The following is a 23,809-nucleotide window of genomic DNA, read 5'->3' on the forward strand; positions in this document are numbered from 1 at the left end:
AGCACTAATATAATATGATTTCCAATGTCACAATTGTCAGTCATTTTCACACACAAATTGTCCATTTTCTTACAGCCCAACTTCACACTTCATTGTCCTCAGGATCAAACAATGTGGTGATGGTGATATTTCTTTTTCTGATCTGTGTCCATATATAGGTCTGCTGTCCTGTTTTTAAAACATGCCTACAAATCAAATGAAACATTCAAAGTTAATAAAAATAAATTAATGAAATGTTTAAACATGAAACTTTCACTCTAGGTAAATACTTGGACCTAATCACTGAAAATATTGAAAAAGAATTAATTTTAATTTTTGGTTTTATGATTAAACAAAGTCAGTATATATTAGTCACTAATGTGAAATTTGGAAATAATACATTTTTTATCAAATATCAACTATTAAGTTTGTTTACATTAAATATACAAACTAGCCAATAACATTTTAAAAAATAATTTAAAAATTATATTTTTTATTATGACATGTAAGTTATTTATATTATACAAAATACATTTTAGTAACCATTTGACACCTAAATAACGTACCTTCATCTTCGTGGTACTTTAGCCATAAATATTTCTTCATTCAGTCGGTAAAAATGACGATCTGTGTTTTGACTTTGTCGGTGAACAGACCGGGCTAAGCCTTCTGTCATTTCGGCGAATTCTCGAAAAATGATTCAATAGACTGCTGCTTTAGTTGTAGCTTCATGATTACAGAATAAAATTATAATCATCGGTCTTTTTGTTCTATAGTTCATGTTACTTTCGTTTTGCAAACTCCTTATTTCTTCACAAACGCAACATCCATGTCACGTGTGTTATAAAGTAATCGGGGTCATATATGCGTTTTACTTTAATTGTCGAAGCCATTTAAGCCTTTATTCGACACAGATCGACCGCTGTCAAAACACAAACAAGCATTCTGATTGGTTCAACACATTTTCTATAACCAATCAGAATGCTTGTTCAAATTTACCGCGGCTGACACAACATGGCTACTCAAGGGGAAAATCTGCTATCAGTATGCATAAAAAGTTCCGGGGCCGTCGATAGGGTGCTCGTATACATAAAGTAAGTGTATGTAATAGTTGTATTCGGTGATCTGATGAAGCGTACCTCTTGATTAACCCGTGGACTTCGTATTTAAAGCTATGTCCAATAGAGTCAAAGTGTGGTGACCCCGTTACATCAACTTGTCCGACTAAACAAAATCGAGGGGATTTTGAAGTTTCACGCCCGATTTCGTAAACTAATATCGAGAAATCAACAACATGTTATGGCTTATTTTAAAGATTGGCCATTTCTCTTCAATTTAAGTCCTACTTCGAAAAAATCCACCCAAAACAACCGAAGCTACGGTACTTAGAAATAAATACATCAGATTTCAAGCCTGGGGGAGTTCAGAACCTTTCTCATTTATATGTACTCTATATGTTATTATTTTATAAAACGAGTCAGGCACCTGTGTTTCAACCTTTTGTCATATACAGGTAAAACATTTACGCTCCACTGTCGTAGGCATTCGAGCGGAACATAACATGTCAGTGCACAATTGTGTCTTACGATAAATATATCATTCATCTGATGAAATTGCAATGATTTAAAAATCCAATAGTGATATATCTTTTTATGTCAATAGCTATCAACGAATTCCATTATGAGCACCAAGGGTTAGCATCGCAACCACGTGTGGTCATCTGACTTATTTTTCATTGGTACCCTCGGAAATTTGATCACGTAACCGAGTTTTTGTTGTTGCTGCTGTTTTTTTCCTATTGGCAGTGTCGACCTGAGGACCAGCGACGTTTTGTTTATGTACAGGACAGTTTTAATTTAGATATGGCTTCTACAATGAATACCACGAGACGTGCAGCGCTAGTTTGTATTAGTCTGTTAGAAATATTCCTTTTCGGAGGAATGCAGTTTGGATGGTTTGCCCTTGTTTTTATACTAAAACAGGAGGACTTGTTTAAATATCTGTGTGTTCCGAGCGGTGACAGTAACTCTACTGGAGTAAACTCACAAAATGAAGACTGCTTTCGCCAAGACGAACGATTCAATTTAATCTTCAGTGTTGGAAATGCTGTACTAACTGTGGGAACAGTTGTCAATGGAAAGTTATTCCTATCCTTTGGCATTAAACGAATACGCATGCTTTATATGTAAGTATGTATATTTAAGTATATGTAAATGTAAGTATCTGTTTATGTAAGAGTCTGTATATTTAAGTTTCTGTATATGTAAGTAAATGTAAGTGTCTGTAATTGTAAGTACTGTGTATCTGTATATGTAAGTATCTGTTTGTGTAAGTATCTATATATGTAAGTATCTGTATATGTAGGTAACTGTTTGTGTAATGATGTGTATGTGTATTGGGTTACGTTTGTGTTGGAATTATTACAATATGATGCACCATCAGTGGGCTAAGTGTGTGTTTGATTTCTCACTACATGAGGCACCATTAGTAGGCTACATTTGTGTTGGAGTTCGGACAACATGAGGCACCATTTGTACATTATGTTTTCCGACGGACATTCTGATTTGTTAACAAATATGGATTTTTTTTTTACATTTTTGTCGAAAAAATCAGACTGTCCGTTTAAAAACTGCTCTTAGACATACATTCTATTTCTGTTCCACTGTCGATTGATTGTCCGCAAGCCTGACCGCTTTTGGTCCATTTTTTCATCTTAAGATCTTTGTCGCACGATAACAGGCTAACGCGTGTTGTGTGTGTAAACGTGTGTATGATTTCATGCATTAATCATTCTCCTGTACAGCATGCTCTCTTTAACATGTTTATATGTATAAATATGTATTTTATTTCTTATAAATAAATTGATTTATTGATATGCATTCATGTCCCATCAACACCCTCTCCACAGATCTGTTGAAGTACGTCCGGTAAATATAATTAAAACAGACATTAACGCTTTCGTAAACGCAGGGTCACTGGTAAATACTCAAACTCTTCAATTCAAAGTATGTTTACAACTCCCGGTAAAACATACACTATATTGTATTTTTGTTTATTTACTGTACAGTGCACAAAAGTTTTACGCGTACCGCCGTCGGCAAGGCGGCCTCCGTCTTATCTTTTAAATCAGGTACGTAAAGATTTTAACACGAAAAACGGATCACGGATCATCAAGTGGACACTGATAATTACTTTTTTATGATAATCACCAACATAACCCCATTCCACAAAATCAGTGTTTATTTTCTTTTTTCAATCTGACGTCGTACGGCTATCACTTGCTAAGGGTGAGTATATCTATGTAAGTCACTTTGCTTTGTTGAGTGAGGTAGGTACACCGCAATGTAGCCAACATGTCAAACATAAAATAGCTGTTGACCGGGCGATGAGCCTGATAAGAAAAATGTGCAATTTGGAAGTCGGAAAACAAGCAATAAGTACCGATATTCAAACTCATCAAAATTGATAAAGTCAGAGCAAGAAATAACCCTAATATCGCAGATTTGCTATTAGACCCTTCATACTTGGACCAGGTGTTCCGGAAAAGTAAGCGCCCTCTGCTTCACGATAACACCCGCCTACAAATCTAACAGCTTCGTAAAACCAGGATGTTGACAATGACATCACTAGGCACATACAGAAGCAGCAAACACATAATTGGAAAATTTTTGAAGACTTCCAAAGGAACATTACTGCGAGAAACTACTTATTTTTCAGGTTTTCTTTTCTTATTTATCAAATTTATCTTACTGAAATGCATATCTAATTATAATCGTTTATGTAATCGACATTTACAAACAGTGTCATAGGCGCAGCACTTAGCGTGGGGATCCGAAGAAACTATAAAACAATGCAGTATTGATAGAAAAATATCTGTCGGCAGTGTGGATCTGATGAGCAGCGACGTCTGGTACACGAATAGGGCAGTTTTAATTTAGATATGAATAACACGAGACGTGCAGCGCTAGTTTTCATTAGTCTATTAGAAATATTCCTTTTCGGAGGAATGCAATTTGGATGGTTTGCCCTTGTTTTTATACTAAAACAGGAGGGCTTGTTTAAATATCTGTGTGTTCCGAGCGGTGACGGTGACTCTACTGGAGTAAACTCACAAAATGAAGACTGCTTTCGCCAAGACGAACAATTCAATTTGATCTTCAGTGTTGGAAATGCTGCAATAGCTGTAGGAACAGTTGTCAATGGAAAGTTATACCAATATTTCGGTATTAAACGGATACGCATGCTTTATATGTAAGTATCTGTATATGTAAGAATATGTATATAACTGTATATGTAAGTATCTGTATTGTAAGTATCTATATATGTAAGTATCTGTATATGTAAGTATCTGTATATGTAAGTATCTGTATATGTAAGTATCTGTATTGTAAGTATCTGTATATGTAAGTAACTGTATATGTAAGTATCTGTATATGTAAGTATCTGTATGTGTAAGTTTCTGTATATGTAAGTATCTATATATGTAAGTATTTATTTATGTAAATATCTGTATATGTAAGTATCTATATATGTAAGTATCTATATATGTAAGTATCTGTATATATAAGTATGGGTATGTGAAGGTATCCTTATATGTTAGTATCTGCATATGTAGTATCTATATATGTAAATATCTGTATATGTAAGTATCTTTATATGTAAGTATCTATATATGTAAGTATCTGTATATATAAGTATGTGTATGTGAAGGTATCCTTATATGTTAGTATCTGCATATGTAGTATCTGTATATGTAAGTGTTTATATATGTATCTACATATGTTAGTATCCGTATATGTTAGTGTCTATATATATATATATATATAAGTATCTGAATATAAAGTTTTTATATATGTAAGTATCTACATATGTTAGTATCCGTATATGTTAGTGTCTATATATATATATATGAATATAAAGTTTTCGTATATGTAAGTATCTGTACATGTTTGTTGACGCAAACATGTTACTAGTAACACAATTTTCGTAGTCCGTTTTCGGCCATCGTAGATATATGTTTTTTTTCAACAGAAAATACATTATAATGCTCGTTACATTAATACAATTTTAAACGGTTTCTCTTTATTTTCAGATCAATGGCTGTAGGCGGAATTTTATTCTTCGCTTTCGCATCACCTGGTAATTAATTATATTTTATTCGATATGATATAACTACATTGAGTATCACTAGTGTTTAATTATACGGCCTCATTTTAATGGAACTTTGTTCCATTAACTGCTTACACCTCAGATATACATCTCCCAAAGTTCTTCTTCTTCTTAGCTCACCTGGTCCAAAGACCAACGTTAAATCATGCCTTACCGTGGCATCCGGCGTCCGCCCGTCAACAATTACTTTGTGAACACGATATCTTAAATATATATCACCAAGTTTGATGAAAGTTTGTATGCATTCAGATATCGACAATATCTGGGACGTGTTCGAAAATAACAACTATTCTACATTAGAGTTAAGAGTAATTGGCCTTTGTGATAATAATATAACTTGACCTTGTGAACACTATAACTGGAGTGAATATCAACCAAGTTTGATGAAACTTTGTATACAGCCATACCATCGACAATATCTTGGACGAGTTTAAAAATGGGAATTATTTAGCAGTAACTTACAGAATTATTGCCCTTCGTAATGATATTATTTTTAACATTGTTTTAGCTCACCTGGCCCGACGAGTAAATCTTTTTAAAACGCTAATAATCACGACCAATTAAATAGATTTTGATGAAATTTGATATGGAGAATTATTCGGCAATGTTGTATGTTGTACAAATGAAGGATGTGATATAGTATACTTATTATTCTACCATGTTTGCTATGTAACGCCAGTTTTGATTGGTTTAAAACCATGTATTATTTTCCAATAACCCACGCTCGCGCCAATAATACACGCTCGTGCCAATAATACACGGTCGCGAGTCACGGCTGTTACAATTTTATATATCTAATATTCACCCATTTCATAAAAGGTTACTATAGCCGAGTGGGCTAATGGGTTAGTCTTTCAATAAAGGCCCCCTTTTTTCTTTTTTTTTTTCCTTTTTTTATCCCTTTTTTTTAAATTTTCAAAATCAATGCCATATGATAGATGCTCTTAATCGTAGAACTGTATTGCCTGTATATTTCATCAACAAATAATGCAATACTCAAGAAATAAATGACAAGGTTTTCTCGGGGTTTCCTTGCTGTTTTTCTATTAGAAAGAGATCGATCTCAGAACTAAACAGTACATGGTAGAATAGAAATAATCAACTTTGACTCGTGTATTGTTTCAGGATATACAACTCGGACTCGGATATTTTGCAATTTTAATTAATAACTCAGGCCTGCGGCCTTCGTTATTAATTAAATTGCAAAATATCCTCGTCCTCGTTGTATATCTTGCAACAATACAAGAATCATCGTTAATTATTTCTTAAATAAACTATAGCGATGTAGCAATTTAGGTTCGCCGGTACCGATACAGAATGTTACGTGGGCTTCCTAGTGTAGCAGAAAGGGTTTTATCAGATCCTCCTGATACAGTAAGTACCAGCAGGTAAATCTATGACAAAAGATAAAGTGCTTATTACCTGTAGGCGGTGTTACATACACCTGTTGATTGTCACAATGACAGGAGTTTGCATGGGTGAGGTCGCCACATAAAAACATATGTTTGCCCCTTTTCAATATTTTTTTCAACATTCATAAATGCGGAAACCACCCCAAAGATATGACTTACCTTCACATTTATCGCTATTGTTTACTACAGTCTGTGCTTTCCAAAACAATAGCCCGGCGTTAAAACCACGGCCGGTGTTTTCCCCTTCAGCAGTGTGAGGGTAGGTTTATTACTTTTCAAATGTTTGTAATCAGAAATAAGTAATGTTTTCGGCTATCCCATGTGATGATTTTGATCACTTGTAGTCTTTGCTAGAAATTGTCGTCGAAGAGACGGAGACTGTTTAGGCGCGATTGCATTTGTGATTTGGAAAATACTGATTAAAAATAAGAGTTTTGCTATAAAATGGCCATACTTTATTTTTTATATAGCAGAAATATCAATTTACTGTTAGAATTTCAATTTGATATAGCAGAAATATCAATTTACTGTTAGAATTTCAAACGCCTGTGCAATTTCATTTGTATTACGCTATAATATATGGTCTCGCTATCACTGGGATATTGCAATGAATACCGACCACAGGGATATGTACATGTATAATCTTATATTGTAGAATTAACCAGAAAACCTATAAAAACAAGTCCCAGTGCTCTGACAGTGACATATACACCAAGTGTTAGGATAGTGGAATTCATTACAAACCATTTGTACTTACATAGTAGATTCTAAACATTCATAAAATTTGTAATGTATTCGTTGAAAAAAAATGTGTCCAGGATCTAATCAGTCTTAAAAGTGCACAAAATATAGACATTCACTAATCCAAATTAAAACACACAAAGATAATTCAAATATAAAGATATCTTTAAGACCACGAAGACAACAATAGAGAAAGATGTCGGACTTTGAGATCTCAAAAATATTTAATATAATGACTTAAATTCAAACATGCATATGATTTGTTTATCAAAGAGTTACTTTGTAATTATCACACGTGGATATTAACTACAGAAAGACAACAATTGAACTAGGTCAGCATCTGGTTCTTCATAAAACTTGATAGCACATAATAACACTATTTGTTCTGCTCACTGATCAGTCATATTTTCTGCATTGATTTTAAACAAGGTTTTTTTTTAATTTTTTCCCAAAGAAATTATGTAATCCTTTGCTTATCCACAAATGAGTTGTTTTTATGTCCAGTATTATATAGAAAAAAATCAATACAGGCCCTAACAGCTGCATTTCATATTGATATCATATTTTTTTTTTTTTATCTTTTAAGGCTGAAGTCAGACATGCAAACAGCTACATGGTACTCTTACAACTAGATTAAAGACGACAACTTGTTTTGATCGAGATTTAAGCAGAAAAAGCAGTTTCAACATTAAAAAAGAAAGAAAAAGCTCAATCTCGGCTTTCCTTCCTGAATAAATGTTCTAGGGGAATAAATAAAAAAGGTATGATCCCTAAACATTCCCCTTGAGTGAATAATATAACAAGAGAGGTATCAAAGCGCGCTTTCTGTCTGTTAACCATTCACTTCGATCCATGACTTGTGATTATTTAGATCGAGTGCTGCTTCTGAGCATAATTTGTATTGCATGCACAGGGGATAGACGCATACTTACGTCACAAAGAATAATTGTCCAATGAAAAATTAGCTTCTCCGGAGTAAGACCCGTCCCACGACTACATACACTTGACTGTCGAGGATGGCTAATCGGGAGAGGCTAATTTTTTTTATCGGATAATTATTTCATTGTGACGTAGGTCCGTACCAACCCCCTGTGTTTGCATTCAAAAGTCGTTACCAGAAATTCATATCGCGCTGTAGAACCGATGAATGTTTTTTCGTGATGTGCATCTGGTTTGTGGATGACGTAGATTGAGGTGTCTCGAGAAGAGTGATACGAAGGACCTCAAAATAACCAGCCAATGGCATTGCAACTAGAGCTCATGAATTTTGTCCAAATCGCAGAAATGGCCTCGGGTTTTGAATGAAACGGAAGTGCTTTCGAAGTAGTAGGAATACATTCTGCACGTATATAGGATGTTACTGAAAGTGAAATTATCGAGCTTTTCAATAATTATAAGCATTTTTTTCTACGCTCAACAGAAGTATGTTTTGTCATCGAGAAACTTAGGCGGGCTTGATTTTTGTCAAAAAGTTCTTACCATCATTCTCTACACAGGCGAAATTTCTTCATGTGAAATTCACGATAATTTTCAAGTCTCTATGCACGGCTGGTGGTTGATGGATAGAGTATTTATTTTACTCTCTTAGTGCTTACTAAAAGTTACAAAATACACTAAAAGCTTGTGCCTTTTTTTCTTTTAAAAAATTACGAGAGTGAAATAATTAGCAAATCCAAGGACCACTTTTTCTGTAACCTCTATTTATCAAGTTGATCATTTCTTAGCTATTTCTTTCCTATAACTATAGAGTGAGAATTGTAATTAAACTTGTTTTGCAACTGTAAAATACTAACCCGCTAATGAAGTCAGCGCATACTAATCACATTCATTTTTTTGTTCCGGTCTAGAAAATAGACCATTTGTTACGTCAACTTTTGAACAAAAAACCGTAATACCTAATAGGTGCACTAATCTATAATGACTCTGAAAAAAACCCCTTTGTGTTTGTCTATCGTTTTAGGAACAATCAATTCATTTTTATTTGTTATATTGCGTGTTACGATGATATAAGTATTTGAGGAAGCGTCGTTTTGTAGTATGTAAAGATGACATAATACACATGTGAAACGATTACTCGGCATATGTTACATGTAATCAAGACGTAACCAAATCGTTACTATCACAAAAATCACTACACAACTCGACATGCTGTATATTGCTGTCTGTGGTGTCACGTTGTATCTAAATGAAGCGGATGAGGTGAGGCGGAATATATCCCACTGCCGGTGCACAGCATTTTGCGGATTTTCAGTTGCTGTGAAACAGGCACCTATAACTATCCTCGCCGACTTTGGCGAGGGCAAATTCATTCGGAATCAATTGTCGCTTATTTTTACGAACAATCGCGATAGGTTCAGGATTGGACCGAATCTTTCCCATCCCAAAAACATATATGAAAATATAGTTGTTGGTAATTTTGTAATCTGAGTAAGTTTTTATATGATTGTTTGGTTTGGTTTATTTTGTTTAACGTCCTATTAACAGCTAAGGTCATTTAAGGACGGCCTTCCGTGAGTGCGACATGCATGCGTGTGGTGAGTGCGTATGTGTGCTTTGGGAGGCTGCGGTATGTTCGTGTTAAGTCTCCTTGTGATAGGCCGGAACTTTTGCCGATTTATAGTGCTACCTCACTGGAGCATACTGCCGAAGACACCCAGCAGCACACCCCACCCGGTCACATTATACTGACAACGGGCGAACCAGTCGTCCCACTCCAAATATGCTGAGCGCTAAGCAGGAGTAGCAACTACCATTTTTAAAGACTCTGGTATGTCTCGGCTGGGGGACAGAACCCAAAACCTTCCTCATAGCGGCGAACGCTCAACTAAAGGCCAAAAGTGAGGCATTGTCAAGGGAGACATTAGGAAGAAGAAAGTTTATTGTAGATATCTGTATAAGATAAATAAATATATAAAACGTTTAAACAATAGACAATGACTTGCTTTATCATTAAGTATTCTGAACTTTTTCTGTACAAATTAGTACGCTTGATGCCAGGTTTGTGTAATGGGAGGTAGCTCGCACGCACTCTTGTTGAGGTAACACTGGAGAGTCACCTCTTGGGTTGATAAAAATGGCCCTCATTCGTCGAGTACTTTTTTATTCCAGGATTTTCATATTGGCAATCGATAAGTAAAATCTTCGATTGTTTCTACATTTGATACTTAAAATGAAAGGAGAACACTTCCAAGAAAATAGGCCTACAAAAATCGCCGTGCTGATTAAGCTTATTCACTAAGGCGAAACCTAGCGCATTTCGCAACGGAGATTCTGATAGCAAGAAAGAGGTTGCATTGTCCGAATCAGTCGATAGTGAGATGCTTTTATATATCATGAAGGTGTGACAATAATATTTCATTTAAACCTTAGGAGCCAAAATATACTGGGACAGTAAGTTACAGGAATCAATACACAGGGAATGCGATGTGTTTTATCAAGAAACATGATAGACATTTTAAACATCGAGATTAATCGATATCAGAAGTAAATTTATAATTAGTATGTCGATTCAGATGAGCTTTGACAAAGTACTTCGGCATCTTTTAGAAGAACGTTAATGCAACCATAGGATTTTAAAGCGAAAAGAATTCCTTAAAATGACACGGGTCGGCATCAGGAAAAAACCGAAAAAACCGAAAAAAATGTCTTCTTCTTTTCTGCCATTTTATATTTATATACTACATGTACTTATTTTTGTCCTTTATTTCGATCCCTCATGCACAGTACTCATGAGTTGTCCTGACGCTTTGATCTGTACAAATATGATATTTAGTCCATCACAGATAGTCACAAATATGAGTGTAAGTTCTTTCATTATCTTATAAAATAGTGTGCGAGTCATATAGGCTGCCGTTCGAACGACGGAGTACTCCGTTAAAATATGGTTTCATCAATCACCTGAGGATAATGCAATAAATCATCAGTAATATATTGTTTTGTTTTCGACAGATAATCCGTGGCTCTTACTACCCGGCGAAATAATGGTGGGGATGACAGGTGTGTCTTTATTGGTGTCAAACTTCATACAGGTATCTGCTCCGAATTATCATTTTATGATATAAACAATCGTTACATGCTCTCGGAACTCTTCTTGTGTGATCGGTGTGAATCATAAACTTCTCTTTGATACCAAGCCATAGCTCTTGGTGACCTATTTAAATGGTGTTTTTGGTAAATACTTAAAGTATGATATAAAAACAATGGGGAAAAACCATAGCCCGTTTTACCGTAATTTTTTTTCTGTTATGGTAATTTGCATTGCCAGAAAATGAGTTAATAATATATATGAAAAAAACATTTAAAGTATTGCACACAAACATTATCTTACTCGGTAACAAGTGTAACTTTGAGCAGAACTACATTACGAATGAATCGACTATCAGTATATACCACAGAACTTTCCAGAAGCAATGCAAATTCCTCGTTCGACTCGAATGACGCGGCCTCCAGGGGTGGCCGAGTGGTTAAGGTGTCCCGACATTTAACACTACCCCTCCACTTCTGGGTTGCGAGTTCGAAACCTACGTGGGGCAATTGCCAGATACTGACCGTAGGCCGGTGGTTTTTTCTCCGAGTCTTCCTTCGCTCTCTTTCTTCATTTAACTAGTTGCCGATATCTATACGATTTTTTTTATGACATTCGCTATCTTGTCATGTCCTCGTTTTCTCGCTGACTGACCCATTAGCTAATCGGTAGCCCGGAAGCAATGTACTCCATTTTCGTTTCTGTTCGTGAACTTGTCTGCGCATGCTCGTATTAATAGTCGTTAATTTTCGCACTTCGGGTGGAAGTCACATTTTCAAAAAACTTTTATTTTTGAAGAACTTTGGGTTATCTTCGGGCTTTGAGTGTTTTATGACGGTAAAGTTCATAACTTTTACTAGTTGAGAAAAATACCAAAATTCCCGTTTACTTTTGTATTTATAGCATAAACTCATTTCAACGACGAAATGTCCCTTTAATGGTGAATCTGCTTTGATCTGTATTAATTTTAAAATCTTATACAAATGTAATGAATTACAAACACACATTTTGTACATATTATGACAAAAGTAAGATCTGACAGGCGGGACTCCAGAACAGTTGACCAGGATATGTCCAAACATACATACATGTCCATGTAAACAAACTGTCAGATTTAATTTAGGTGCTAGAGTACCTGAAGCTGTCTGCATACCTAACACCAGCCTTTAAAGATAATTTTTTTTACAAATATCATGATATCAATATAAGATGCAGCTTTTTAGGGCCTGTATTGTTCAATTCTTTTCTATATAATACTGGACATAAAAACTCATTTGTGGATAAGCAAAGGATTGCATAATTTGTGGGGACAAAAATTAAACACCTGTGCAAAATCAATGCAGAAAATATGACTGATCAGTGAGCAGAACAAATAGTGTTATTATGTGCTATCAAGTTTTATGAAGAACCAGATGCTGACCTAGTTCAATTGTTGTCTTTCTGTAGTTAATATCCACGTGTGATAATTACAAAGTAACTCTTTGTAAACAAATCATATGCATGTGTGAATTTAAGTCAATATATTAAATATTTTTTAGATCTAAAAGTCAGACATCTTTCTCTATTGTTGTCTTCGTGGTCTTAAAGATATCTTTATATTTGAATTATCTTTTTGTGTTTTAATTTGGGTTAGTGGATGTCAATATTTTTTCTACTTAAAGACATTTTAGGACCTTGAAACATATTATTCAACGAATACAATACAAATTCACTATGTAAGTACAAATGGTTTGTAATGAATTCCACTATCCTAACACTTCGTGTATATGTCACTGTCAGAGCACTGGGACTTGTTTTTATAGGTTTTCTTGTTAATTCTATAATATAAGATTATACATGTACATATCCCTGTGTTCGGTGTTCATTTCAATATCCCAGTGATAGCGAGACCATATATTATAGTGTAATAAAAATGAAATTGCACAGGCGTTTGAAACTCTAACAGTCAATTTAGATTTATGCTATATAAAGCAATGTATGGCTATTTTTATAACAAAACTTTTAATTTTTTAATAAGCATTCCCAAATCACAAACGCATGTGAAAATTACAATCGCCGCTTTACGGAACAACTTTCTCAGTCTGTGACAACAATTATCAACTCGCCAAACGTTACAATTGGTTGGAAAGCTTCAAATATAAATACTGTACCCAGCTCGCCTACTGGATCGTAGCACTGACGACATAAAAAATCTGAAAGATTTGAACGCAGACGGCTGATGAATCGACAGTTTTCTAGCAAAAACTACAAGTGATACAATCATTTTGCGGCAAATTATTATCAATTAGGGTTCAATTGCTAAAGTTCGGTTGGCGTCAAAACCAAAAACTAGCCTTTAGCTAGCTAAAGTAACTTTGTGTAGAACAAGAGGTCACATTTATACAATGCATTGATTCACATATTCTAAAACATTATTAAGAACAGTATGCTACTGAATCTATATATAGACTCACGAATTTCTCCTTCGTTCGATGTGCATCTGGCTTGTGTATGACGTCGATTGAATTCAGTCAATTGCATTGCAGCTAGAACATTATGAATATCAACCGCGCTACCATCGGTCGGATTTTTTCCAACGCGCGGAGTTTTGGATGAAACGGAGATGACTTCAAAGTAATTAGAATAAATTCTTTTTGTACATAGGATTTTTCTGAAAGGAAAGTTATCGATCTTTTCAACGAGCATAAGCATATTTTGTACAGCTAACAGAGGGTCCAAATACACGTGGAATATAACAAACATTCTGGCCCCTGTGGTGAATGAGCATCTTTTGAGTGTCTGCGGTATGTTCGTGTTTGTCTCCGAAGAGCGACAGCGCGCCGTGCGAAAAGCGACAATGCGTTATATTTACATTTTCACTTCGCTCCGCCTCAATGAACATAGTAAACTCAGATCACTTCATTTCCCATTGAAGATTTTGGGTCGCGTGCTTCTGTTCTGAGAGACGAATCACTTTCTTGCCGGCGTGTGAATACATTCACTGAGTTTACAATGGCGATCGAGTTCTGTACCGCCTCAGACTCGAATGCACTTTCACATTGTAAATTGTGTAACATTGTTATAAACGTATATGAACACAAGTGGAATAGCCGCTTTATGTGCTAATAAAAATGCCAGTATAATGCAGACAGTTTAGAAAACAGGATCTGACAGAACACTGACACTCTCGATAGCACCGAGCTCATGACCTACGTAGCGCAGTAACTGTTAGGTCTAACGTTAGCTGTATCTCGAATGCCATGCTTAATACCATTTCAGTGGTCACAGAAAATAAACCTCAATTTAAACACTATTTAACAACTCAAAACAGACTGGTAGCAGAAGTATGCTATATCGAGAACAGGGACACATTATTGTCGTAATTTGACTCAATCTAAACATATGGAGGACACAAGTTTCCGGCCGTCGAATACCGCCAATTTTCAAATCAATGTTTCTTTACTTACTATTATCATAATTTACATCCCAAAACGCCAGTGCGACAATGAAATCCAATATGTCAAGAACACCATGTACATCACCAGCTAACCTGCGACTAAAATCCACATTGTTACACTTTTTCTCGAGCTCTGAATATCCCGGCTATTAGACTGCATCACATCATTTTTTTTAACCGAGTCCCTGTGTCTCGAGTGACCAAATCACACACATACTATACTGTCAACACTGCACTTTAAATTCGTATTTATATGGGTATTGCTAAGTTTTTATTATACAATATCATAAATATTTGTTATAAATGAATATTTTATCTTGAAAATATCGTATCTATGTGTATCAACATCGTAATAATCAAAACGTGTATGGCACTATATTTTGTGTTGCCTTGGCGACGAGAATAGTTGACTGTCTGCTGTTCCACTACTGTGCACACATGTACGATAAGTATAACAATGTTACAAAGTGACGCACTTACGTCACACTGTTGCGACCGAATTTTGCAATCTGGTGGCGAAGTTTTAAATTTGGTTAACGTAAATATAAGGATTGATTGTCAATTTTGTTGCTTCATTTGCACGAGGTTCACTTCCCTTCATCAGTCCATGCAAGCAACAAAATTGACAATCAATCCTTAAATGAAAACAGCGACTATACGCCGGCGAATAGCGGCAATGCGCCAAATGAAGAGCGTCCGCTATGTCGTTTGGCGCACTGTCGTTCTTAGCATAGCGTGCTGTCGCTCTTCACATAGCGCGCTTTCTCTTTTCACTTGACACATTTACGCTCTTCGAAGGGCGCAGTGTCGCTCTTCGCTTGGCGTACGACGTGGTGCCGTTACTGACTTGATATCTTGTTTACTGTTCTTTATTTTTTTCCCTACCAGGTGCCGTTTTTACTGCCGAAAGGTTCCTCAATATACATTGGCCTTCTGAATGGGTGTTATGACTCATCCGTTCTCACCTTTATGCTGGTCAAGGTAGGAATACACACCATAACATAGGAAAGTGTGTGTAACGTATTCAGTATGGGGAATAAACATTAAAGAAGGCCCGATAACAAAATACAATTTGATAGAAATATATATGACCGCGAAATGTTATGAAACTCGTAGTTGGATTTCAAAATGAACGGATTGATATGTTTGTGTATGTTGACATGTATATCTGTATAGTCAGGTATGTCGAAAAATGGTCGATGTATTTCGATGTAGATGTGTTTTCTATCCGCACGACAGTATTAAATTGTTAAAAATATGACGAGTTGTTCTGCTGATGAACGGATGTGACCAACAGTTTCCAAACAGAGATTTGAAAAAAATATTTGTATACATGTACTTATTCTGATTTTTCAGCAAACAACAATTTTGTCTTCGTTTTAGAAACTGTATGAAGGCGGGATAGATAAGCAGTTCTCCTTTATTGGTCTCGCCATTCTTTTGATCGTGATTTCCGGTGTATGTACACTGTTACATCCCTCACGAGAGCCTCACACAACTAATACAAATAATTCAGTTTCCAAGGACGACAGCATTAAAGATGATGACGTCAACGGTACAGTGAAATTATGTACATTGCGGTTTCTACAACATCTGCGTTCATAGATTTTACATAAAGAACTGAAAAAAAATGACGTCACTTCCTTTTAATAATAGTCGTGCTAATGAAATGTTCATTTAAAGTCATTTTTGTTTGATCTGCCTAAAAGCGAATGCGAGAACTTATCAATGTATTCCATACCCAATACATGTACATGTGTCCGTTCTAGGTTGTCAGACTGTTTTCACTACGCAATACACGTGTCCGTTCTAGGTTGTCATACTGTATTCACAACCCAATACATGTGTCCGTTCTAGGTTGTCAGACTGTATTCACTACCCAATACATGTGTCCGTTCTAGGTTGTCATACTGTATTCACTACCCAATACATGTGTCCGTTCTAGGTTGTCATACTGTATTCACTACCCAATACATGTGTCCGTTCTAGGTTGTCATACTGTATTCACTACCCAATACATGTGTCCGTTCTAGGTTGTCATACAATATTCACTACCCAATACATGTGTCCGTTCTAGGTTGTCATACCGTATTCACTACCCAATACATGTGTCCGTTCTAGGTTGTCATACTGTATTCACTACCCAATACATGTGTCCGTTCTAGGTTGTCATACTGTATTCACTACCCAATACATGTGTCCGTTCTAGGTTGTCATACAATATTCACTACCCAATACATGTGTCCGTTCTAGGTTGTCATACAGTATTCACTACCCAATACATGTGTCCGTTCTAGGTTGTCATACAGTATTCACTACCCAATACATGTGTCCGTTCTAGGTTGTCATACTGTATTCACCACCCAATTCATGTGTCCGTTCTAGGTTGTCCGACTGTTTTCACTACCCAATACACGTGTCCGTTCTAGGTTGTCATACTGTATTCACTCCCAATACATGTGTCCGTTCTAGGTTATCATACTGTATTCACTACCCAATACATGTGTCCGTTCTAGGTTGTCATACTGTATTCACTACCCAATACACGTGTCCGTTCTAGGTTGTCAGATTGTATTCACTCCCCAATACATGTACTCGTTGTAGGTTGCCAGACTGTATTCACTACCCAATACATGTGTCCGTTCTAGGTTGTCATACTGTATTCACTACCCAATACATGTGTCCGTTCTAGGTTGTCATACTGTATTCACTACCCAATACATGTGTCCGTTCTAGGTTGTCATACTGTATTCACTACCCAATACATGTGTCCGTTCTAGGTTGTCATACAATATTCACTACCCAATACATGTGTCCGTTCTAGGTTGTCATACCGTATTCACTACCCAATACATGTGTCCGTTCTAGGTTGTCATACTGTATTCACTACCCAATACATGTGTCCGTTCTAGGTTGTCATACTGTATTCACTACCCAATACATGTGTCCGTTCTAGGTTGTCATACAATATTCACTACCCAATACATGTGTCCGTTCTAGGTTGTCATACAGTATTCACTACCCAATACATGTGTCCGTTCTAGGTTGTCATACAGTATTCACTACCCAATACATGTGTCCGTTCTAGGTTGTCATACTGTATTCACCACCCAATTCATGTGTCCGTTCTAGGTTGTCCGACTGTATTCACTACCCAATACACGTGTCCGTTCTAGGTTGTCATACTGTATTCACTCCCAATACATGTGTCCGTTCTAGGTTGTCATACTGTATTCACTACCCAATACATGTGTCCGTTCTAGGTTGTCATACTGTATTCACTACCCAATACACGTGTCCGTTCTAGGTTGTCAGATTGTATTCACTCCCCAATACATGTACTCGTTGTAGGTTGCCAGGAAGTTGTACAGACCACTCCTGATCCTTCATCAGAAATCAAATCCGTAGGAGACATACTCCGCCATCCTCTCTTCATTTCCCACGTGGTATGGATCAGTATCGTGATGTTGAAATACATCTACTTTTTAGGATCAGCAAACAGAATGATGACGCAACTCCTCAGAGATGAAAGTCGAGGTATGTTTCAAGTCGTACATACCCTACATTCAAGTCTTCCCCAATAGTGTGATGTCAAATATCACATGTCCAGTCTCTTTCTTATGTAAAATCGCAGGCAACACTTAGTTCGATTTTGTCTTTAATATCATGAATACATCTCTCATATTTAAATTTTTGTAGTGAGCTATTTCTCTGATGTCATGACGTTTACAATGATTGGCAGTTTGTTGTCATCTTTCATCGCCGGGTATACGATACACGCGATGGAGAAACCGTTTACGGGTAAGTTTACAAAGCTGATCGTGTCTTATATGGCATGGATTGACATGTTTCTTCTAATAATACAACTTTGAGTGTAGACCCACACAATCTTACATATCACGCATGTGTACTGTACATTGGTATTTTGTGTCTTGCCCTTTAAACAGCATAGGCCGTGCCCATGACGGTAATAATGTTAACGAGATGGCTTTCATGCGTATTTTCTGCTGCAAAATTCCTATTGCACATTTGATGTTTCACCAGTGAAATACACGTATTATGAAAATAAATATATATATATCTAATCTGATATCCTCTCGGTCACATTAGTTTAGGCAAGTGCTTTATATCATGCAATTGCTAAAACGCCAATAAGTGAGAAACTAAAGATATCCGTCAAAGGACAGGACCTTCCTCGGGTATGATAAAGTCCACCAACAAAATCGTAGCGAGAGGTACGGCCAAGGAAAGCATCAACAAGCTAGGGGTATTTATAGAACAGAAAAAAACATCATATGTGACCATTGTCATATGTAACCACACACAAATTAGCAACATCTGTGCACATCTTTATTTCTGAAGGTCCAATATCACAGTTTAATGTGAAAGACGACATTAAATAAATTTGGAAAATTTGCAGTTGTTGAATCGTAGACAGCGTTCTTGATTTTTGATGGTAAACGTTTTACGGGTAAAATTTTTAAGTTTGTTGATGACAGGAAGTATGAGGATGGTGATCCCCCTTGCGATGACGTCATGTTTAGCTATCTTCCTGTCTGCCCTGGCATTCGTACCAGAACCGCCAGTCCTGTACGTCGATTTTATTGTATTGACCTTCCTTCGGTCTTTCATGTATACCACAAACATGGACTTCATCAGAGTCGCGTAAGTGTTTCAACAAATTGTGTTAACTTCTTTCTTTGTTATGCGTTGGCAACACTGGGGAAAATCATCGATGACGTGGAAATACATCATGTAGACAAAAATATTCCAAGTGACTAGCGATGCTGCCATTGTTTATGAAAAAAACCCAACAAAACACGAAGCAGTCCAATTGAAAAGTCATCGGTGACGTGGATATAGAAAAAAAGTGACTCGCGATGCTGCTCCAATGTTTTTGTGAAAACAAGAGCAAAACACGTAGCAGTCCAATAGGAAATGCACTTATTAGGAATCGGGATGAGCTATTCCCGGAAAATGATTGTGAAATTTTGGGAATTGTTGACGATGCTCGAAAACCCCCCAGGGGACCTGGGTGATTAGGAGATCAGAGTATTTGGAAAAATCGCTGAGTTCTTGCCAACAATCCATTCGGTTATTTCGGGAGGGGGAAGTAGGCATGCACAAATGTATATGGACATTTTGGGCTAAGTAGCATTCTGTCTTGTAGTTGAAGGCTGCACATCTCTATTTGTAGAGTTATAAATGATAGAACTTCCACTTCTCGCAAGGTTATATTTTGTTACGGCTGAGAAACAAAAACTGTAGCAGTTAGAAGGACTAGTTGTTTGGATGTTAGTGTTACAAAGAAGAGAAGGACAAAGGAGACAAGCCACCTTTAAAATGTTTCAGATCTAGGTCACTGGTCATAGGCAATACTATCCCGTGTAGAGTTTTAATCTGTATACAGAACGGCCATACAGACGAGATATCATCATTTTATCTAATAAAATTATTTCATTTGCAGATTTCCTTTGAAGTACACGAGTATGATATTTGGTCTTGTGATGGCTATTTCTGGAATTCTGACGATAACACAATATGGTCTGTTCGACTGGGCGGAGAAGTATGATGAGGCAACGATAGATGTAAGATCACAGTCCAAAACGGCAGCAAACCTGTTTTCTTTTTGTTCTTCTTGTTCTTTTTTTTTGTTCTTCTTTTTGTTCTTCTGTTCTTCTTTTTGTTTTTCTTGTTATTCTTCTTGTTTTTCCTTTTGTTCTTTTTGTTCTTCTTGTACTTCATTTTGATCGTCTTCTTTTTCTTCTTGTTCCTCTTCTGTTCTCCTTTTTGTTTTTCTTGTTCTTGTTCTTTTTGTCCTTCTTTTTCTTCTTTCCTAGCAAAAACAGTAACTAAAAAATCGTTAATTGGTCGAAATTTAGATGATTTATACGAAAATTGCAACATATATAACATATACGTTTAGACAAAGACGTTTTGTGGATACAAACAACAAGGTAACACGTTCGAAAAAAGGCCCCTGATTGATCGATAGTAGATGTTGTTCGGTTACTATGAAATTCGGTCTTAAGGTGTGTTATGACATAGCGACTGCACGTGTCGTTCGGGAGACTTGTTACAGTCATCCGTTATAATTACTACTAGTAATGATAATTTTTCTTTTTTTATCCACTAGGTGAACGTGTTCCTGTTGTGTCTATCTATCGTCTCCCTGGCTCATCCCATTGTCGTATTCTACAGAGAGAAGTCAAAATCATCATGTATTTAGAGAGAGAGAGAGAGAGGGGGGGGGGGGGGGGGGGGGGGGGGGGGGGGGGGGGGGGGGGGGGGGGGGGGGACTTTGTTAATGATATCAGTGTTACTTTAATTGCTTCTGTAATTTGCTGAATTAAAACACATTTTAATCGGACGCTATTTTTTTTCTCGAGTTACATGGTAATCAAGATACATGTATCAGTTAGTACTTCCCATAGACCTGAACAATGTTGGATACGAATTACTAGAATATTGCTATTATCAAGAGTACGGACAGATAAATTGTCAAAATTTCGAGGCAATCCGCCCTTTATGAATATAAAAATATTACAAAGCTTCATTACTGACAAAGAACACGAAACAAACCTGAAGAATACATCCAAGGACATTGTTATGATACATTTTGTTGCTATGGCGATACTCCCTGGTCTGTTAGGGGTATCATATGGTTGTGTCGTCCATCTATGACTCGTTAGTGATTTTAGAGGCACCATACAGCTGTTTCGTCCTCTTCGGACTCGTCAGTGAAGCTAGGGACGTTTACAGCTGTTTCGCCCTTCTATGACTTGTCAGTGAAGGTATTGGCACCATACATCTGTTTCGTCCTTGTAGCAGTCGTCAGTGATGGTAGGGACATCATACAGTTGTGTCCTCATTCTATGACTCGATCGTCAGTGGTGCTGGGAACATTATACAGTTATTTTGTTCCTGTATGACTCGACAGTGATGTTAGAGACATGATACAGCTGTTTCGTCCTTTTAAGACTTGCCAGTGATGTTAGATTCATCATACAGCTGTGTTGTTCTTTAAGCATTCGTCATTGAGGACCTGGAGAAAATGTCAAATTGTTGATAGGTCATTCATTTAAACGAACTTTTGCTTATCACATATAATCTCGCACATAAAGGGTTGATTGTGTCTGTAAAATGGATCAACAGTTCTGCTCCTTTTTACTTATGTTCACTTATATCTATATGCAATATTTTCTAATGATTAGAAAATATTTACATTTACGCTTGACATTTTATAGCTATGGTGTTTTTTCATACGTCATTATGGACAGTTCTTTCTAAGGTAGGTAGGAGGTATCAATTTAACTCTTAATTTCATATGTTACACACGGCAGACAAACGCCTACATGTCCCATCCAGCTCACCGCCTCTATTTGCCAGCAAAGTGATTTAGAATTGGCTTGTAAGTTGTTTAAGTAGTAGTATATTGACAAAAGCTCAAAACTTGAAAACATGACCAGCGTAAATTGAACATATCTCAAGGTCTCAAAGATACCTCGGCATTGTTGTATAACAATATGATATATTTTTTACATCGATAACTCTAAACCTTTCCGGCCAGACAGTTAACGAAACTAGCTTGTCGATTCCTATTTGCTTCCACGAGTCCATGTAAAATCCTTTGTGTCGTTTTAAATGTCCTGATGACAACAACAAAGTATAGGACGAGGCGACCTATTCACCACCCATATGCATTGGTATAAAAGGGCCGATTCAAAGCTGTAGCGGTATAAGTGTCCCCTTAATCATGCACCCTTTTTGAAAACCAGTTTGTCGAGTTCAGTTCTGCACAGCCAAGGTAACTGTACAGGAGACGATTTTTTTTCGACCTTGCATATCCTGTGTTGATTGGACAATCAATTTAAAGCGACTGATAGTTCGAAAAGGAAATATATAACGCGAGGACATTATATCGTAAACCAGAACGAGGCTCCACTCCAACAACACTATCATCTCATTCAGGTAAGTGACATAATGTACATTATCTCTACAACTGAAGGCTTTTTATAGTTATTTATCGATGATCAACAGAAATAATGTTTTGTAGGATGTAATATTATGACTACTCGATATGGCGTAACTAAAGTTTCGACAAGGTTGTATGACCTGTATTACCTGTGGTGTTAACCTCCAAACACAATGATACACCAAATTAATTTTGTTAATATTCACAATTGTTTTTCGTTAATGAAAGTATATTATTACACGATTACGAAAATATACGAAAAAAATGATATACTTGTGTTTATTTAACATTATACTATTTATAAATAGTGGCATAAACAAACGCATATGCCAGTTTGCGAGACAGACAAAATTCAAACCGTTGATATATAACTTCTGTTGTTTCGTAAATAGACCTAGTCACGTGACAGTCACGTAATTGGTCGTCTACCTTCGATCGAATCATTCAGCAATGGTAAGCGCCCTGTATGTAATGTCTCTAGGAAGCCGCTGAAAGAGTGACTGGCCAAAAAGAAGGTTGTCTATTTGTCGCTGAGCATCAATTCAGACTTATTCGATGGTATTATAAAAGAAATACATACTGGTAAGACGTAATTTTTACGTATATGTTTTGAAGAATATTACCTGGCCATTATTTTCTGGTTTTGCTTGAAGAAAAAGCACTTATTTCACACTTGGTATTCCTAACTACTACACAGACTTGCGTTTGGAATCCTGACAGTTTATCATGTTATATAAATATATAATAATAATGGTATTACTAGTAAACTAGACATGTAAATGTTGGAAGGCTGTCAAGGTTGGGGTCTTAGGTTCAGCATTCAGAGGAGGGTTCTCACTTCACACGCATATAGTCAGTTTTCCATTGTATAAGTTGGAACTTTTTCTTTTGAAGAAAAGACTTATTTTCTATCGAATGCAAATTTCGTGTGTACAGTATGTGTATTGATGTTCACCTTACAAACGTCATGTGTACCATATGTGTATTGATGTACACCTTACAAAAGTCATGTGTACAGTATGTGTATTGATGTACACCTTACAAACGTCATGTGTACAATATGTGTATTGATG

The 23,809-nt window shown here is 36.4% G+C and overlaps 1 protein-coding gene across 1 annotated transcript; it reads left to right on the top strand.

Moving 5' to 3' along the window:
• Positions 1 to 1,464: 1,464 nt before the first annotated feature.
• On the top strand, positions 1,465 to 21,004 carry LOC117317259 (solute carrier family 43 member 3-like). The gene is made up of 10 exons (XM_033871994.1): positions 1,465 to 2,164; positions 5,072 to 5,118; positions 11,250 to 11,329; positions 15,650 to 15,742; positions 16,145 to 16,316; positions 18,113 to 18,298; positions 18,461 to 18,562; positions 19,261 to 19,426; positions 20,229 to 20,349; positions 20,898 to 21,004. The coding sequence occupies exons 1-10, from the start codon at positions 1,842 to 1,844 to the stop codon at positions 20,988 to 20,990; spliced, it is 1,383 nt and encodes a 460-aa protein (XP_033727885.1). The 5' UTR covers positions 1,465 to 1,841; the 3' UTR covers positions 20,991 to 21,004.
• Positions 21,005 to 23,809: the final 2,805 nt, after the last annotated feature.

This window comes from Pecten maximus, chromosome 19 (assembly GCF_902652985.1).
Source record: "Pecten maximus chromosome 19, xPecMax1.1, whole genome shotgun sequence".
Classification (NCBI taxonomy): Eukaryota; Metazoa; Mollusca; class Bivalvia; order Pectinida; family Pectinidae; genus Pecten; species Pecten maximus.

Bases quoted from the DNA above. Each gene is read 5' to 3' on its own strand.
- LOC117317259 (XM_033871994.1), top strand. From the start codon at position 1,842: ATGGCTTCTACAATGAATACCACGAGACGTGCAGCGCTAGTTTGTATT. The intron at 18,299-18,460 runs GTATGTTTCAAG...AAATTTTTGTAG, and splicing joins CCTCAGAGATGAAAGTCGAG to TGAGCTATTTCTCTGATGTC. The intron at 20,350-20,897 runs GTAAGATCACAG...TTTATCCACTAG, and splicing joins ATGATGAGGCAACGATAGAT to GTGAACGTGTTCCTGTTGTG.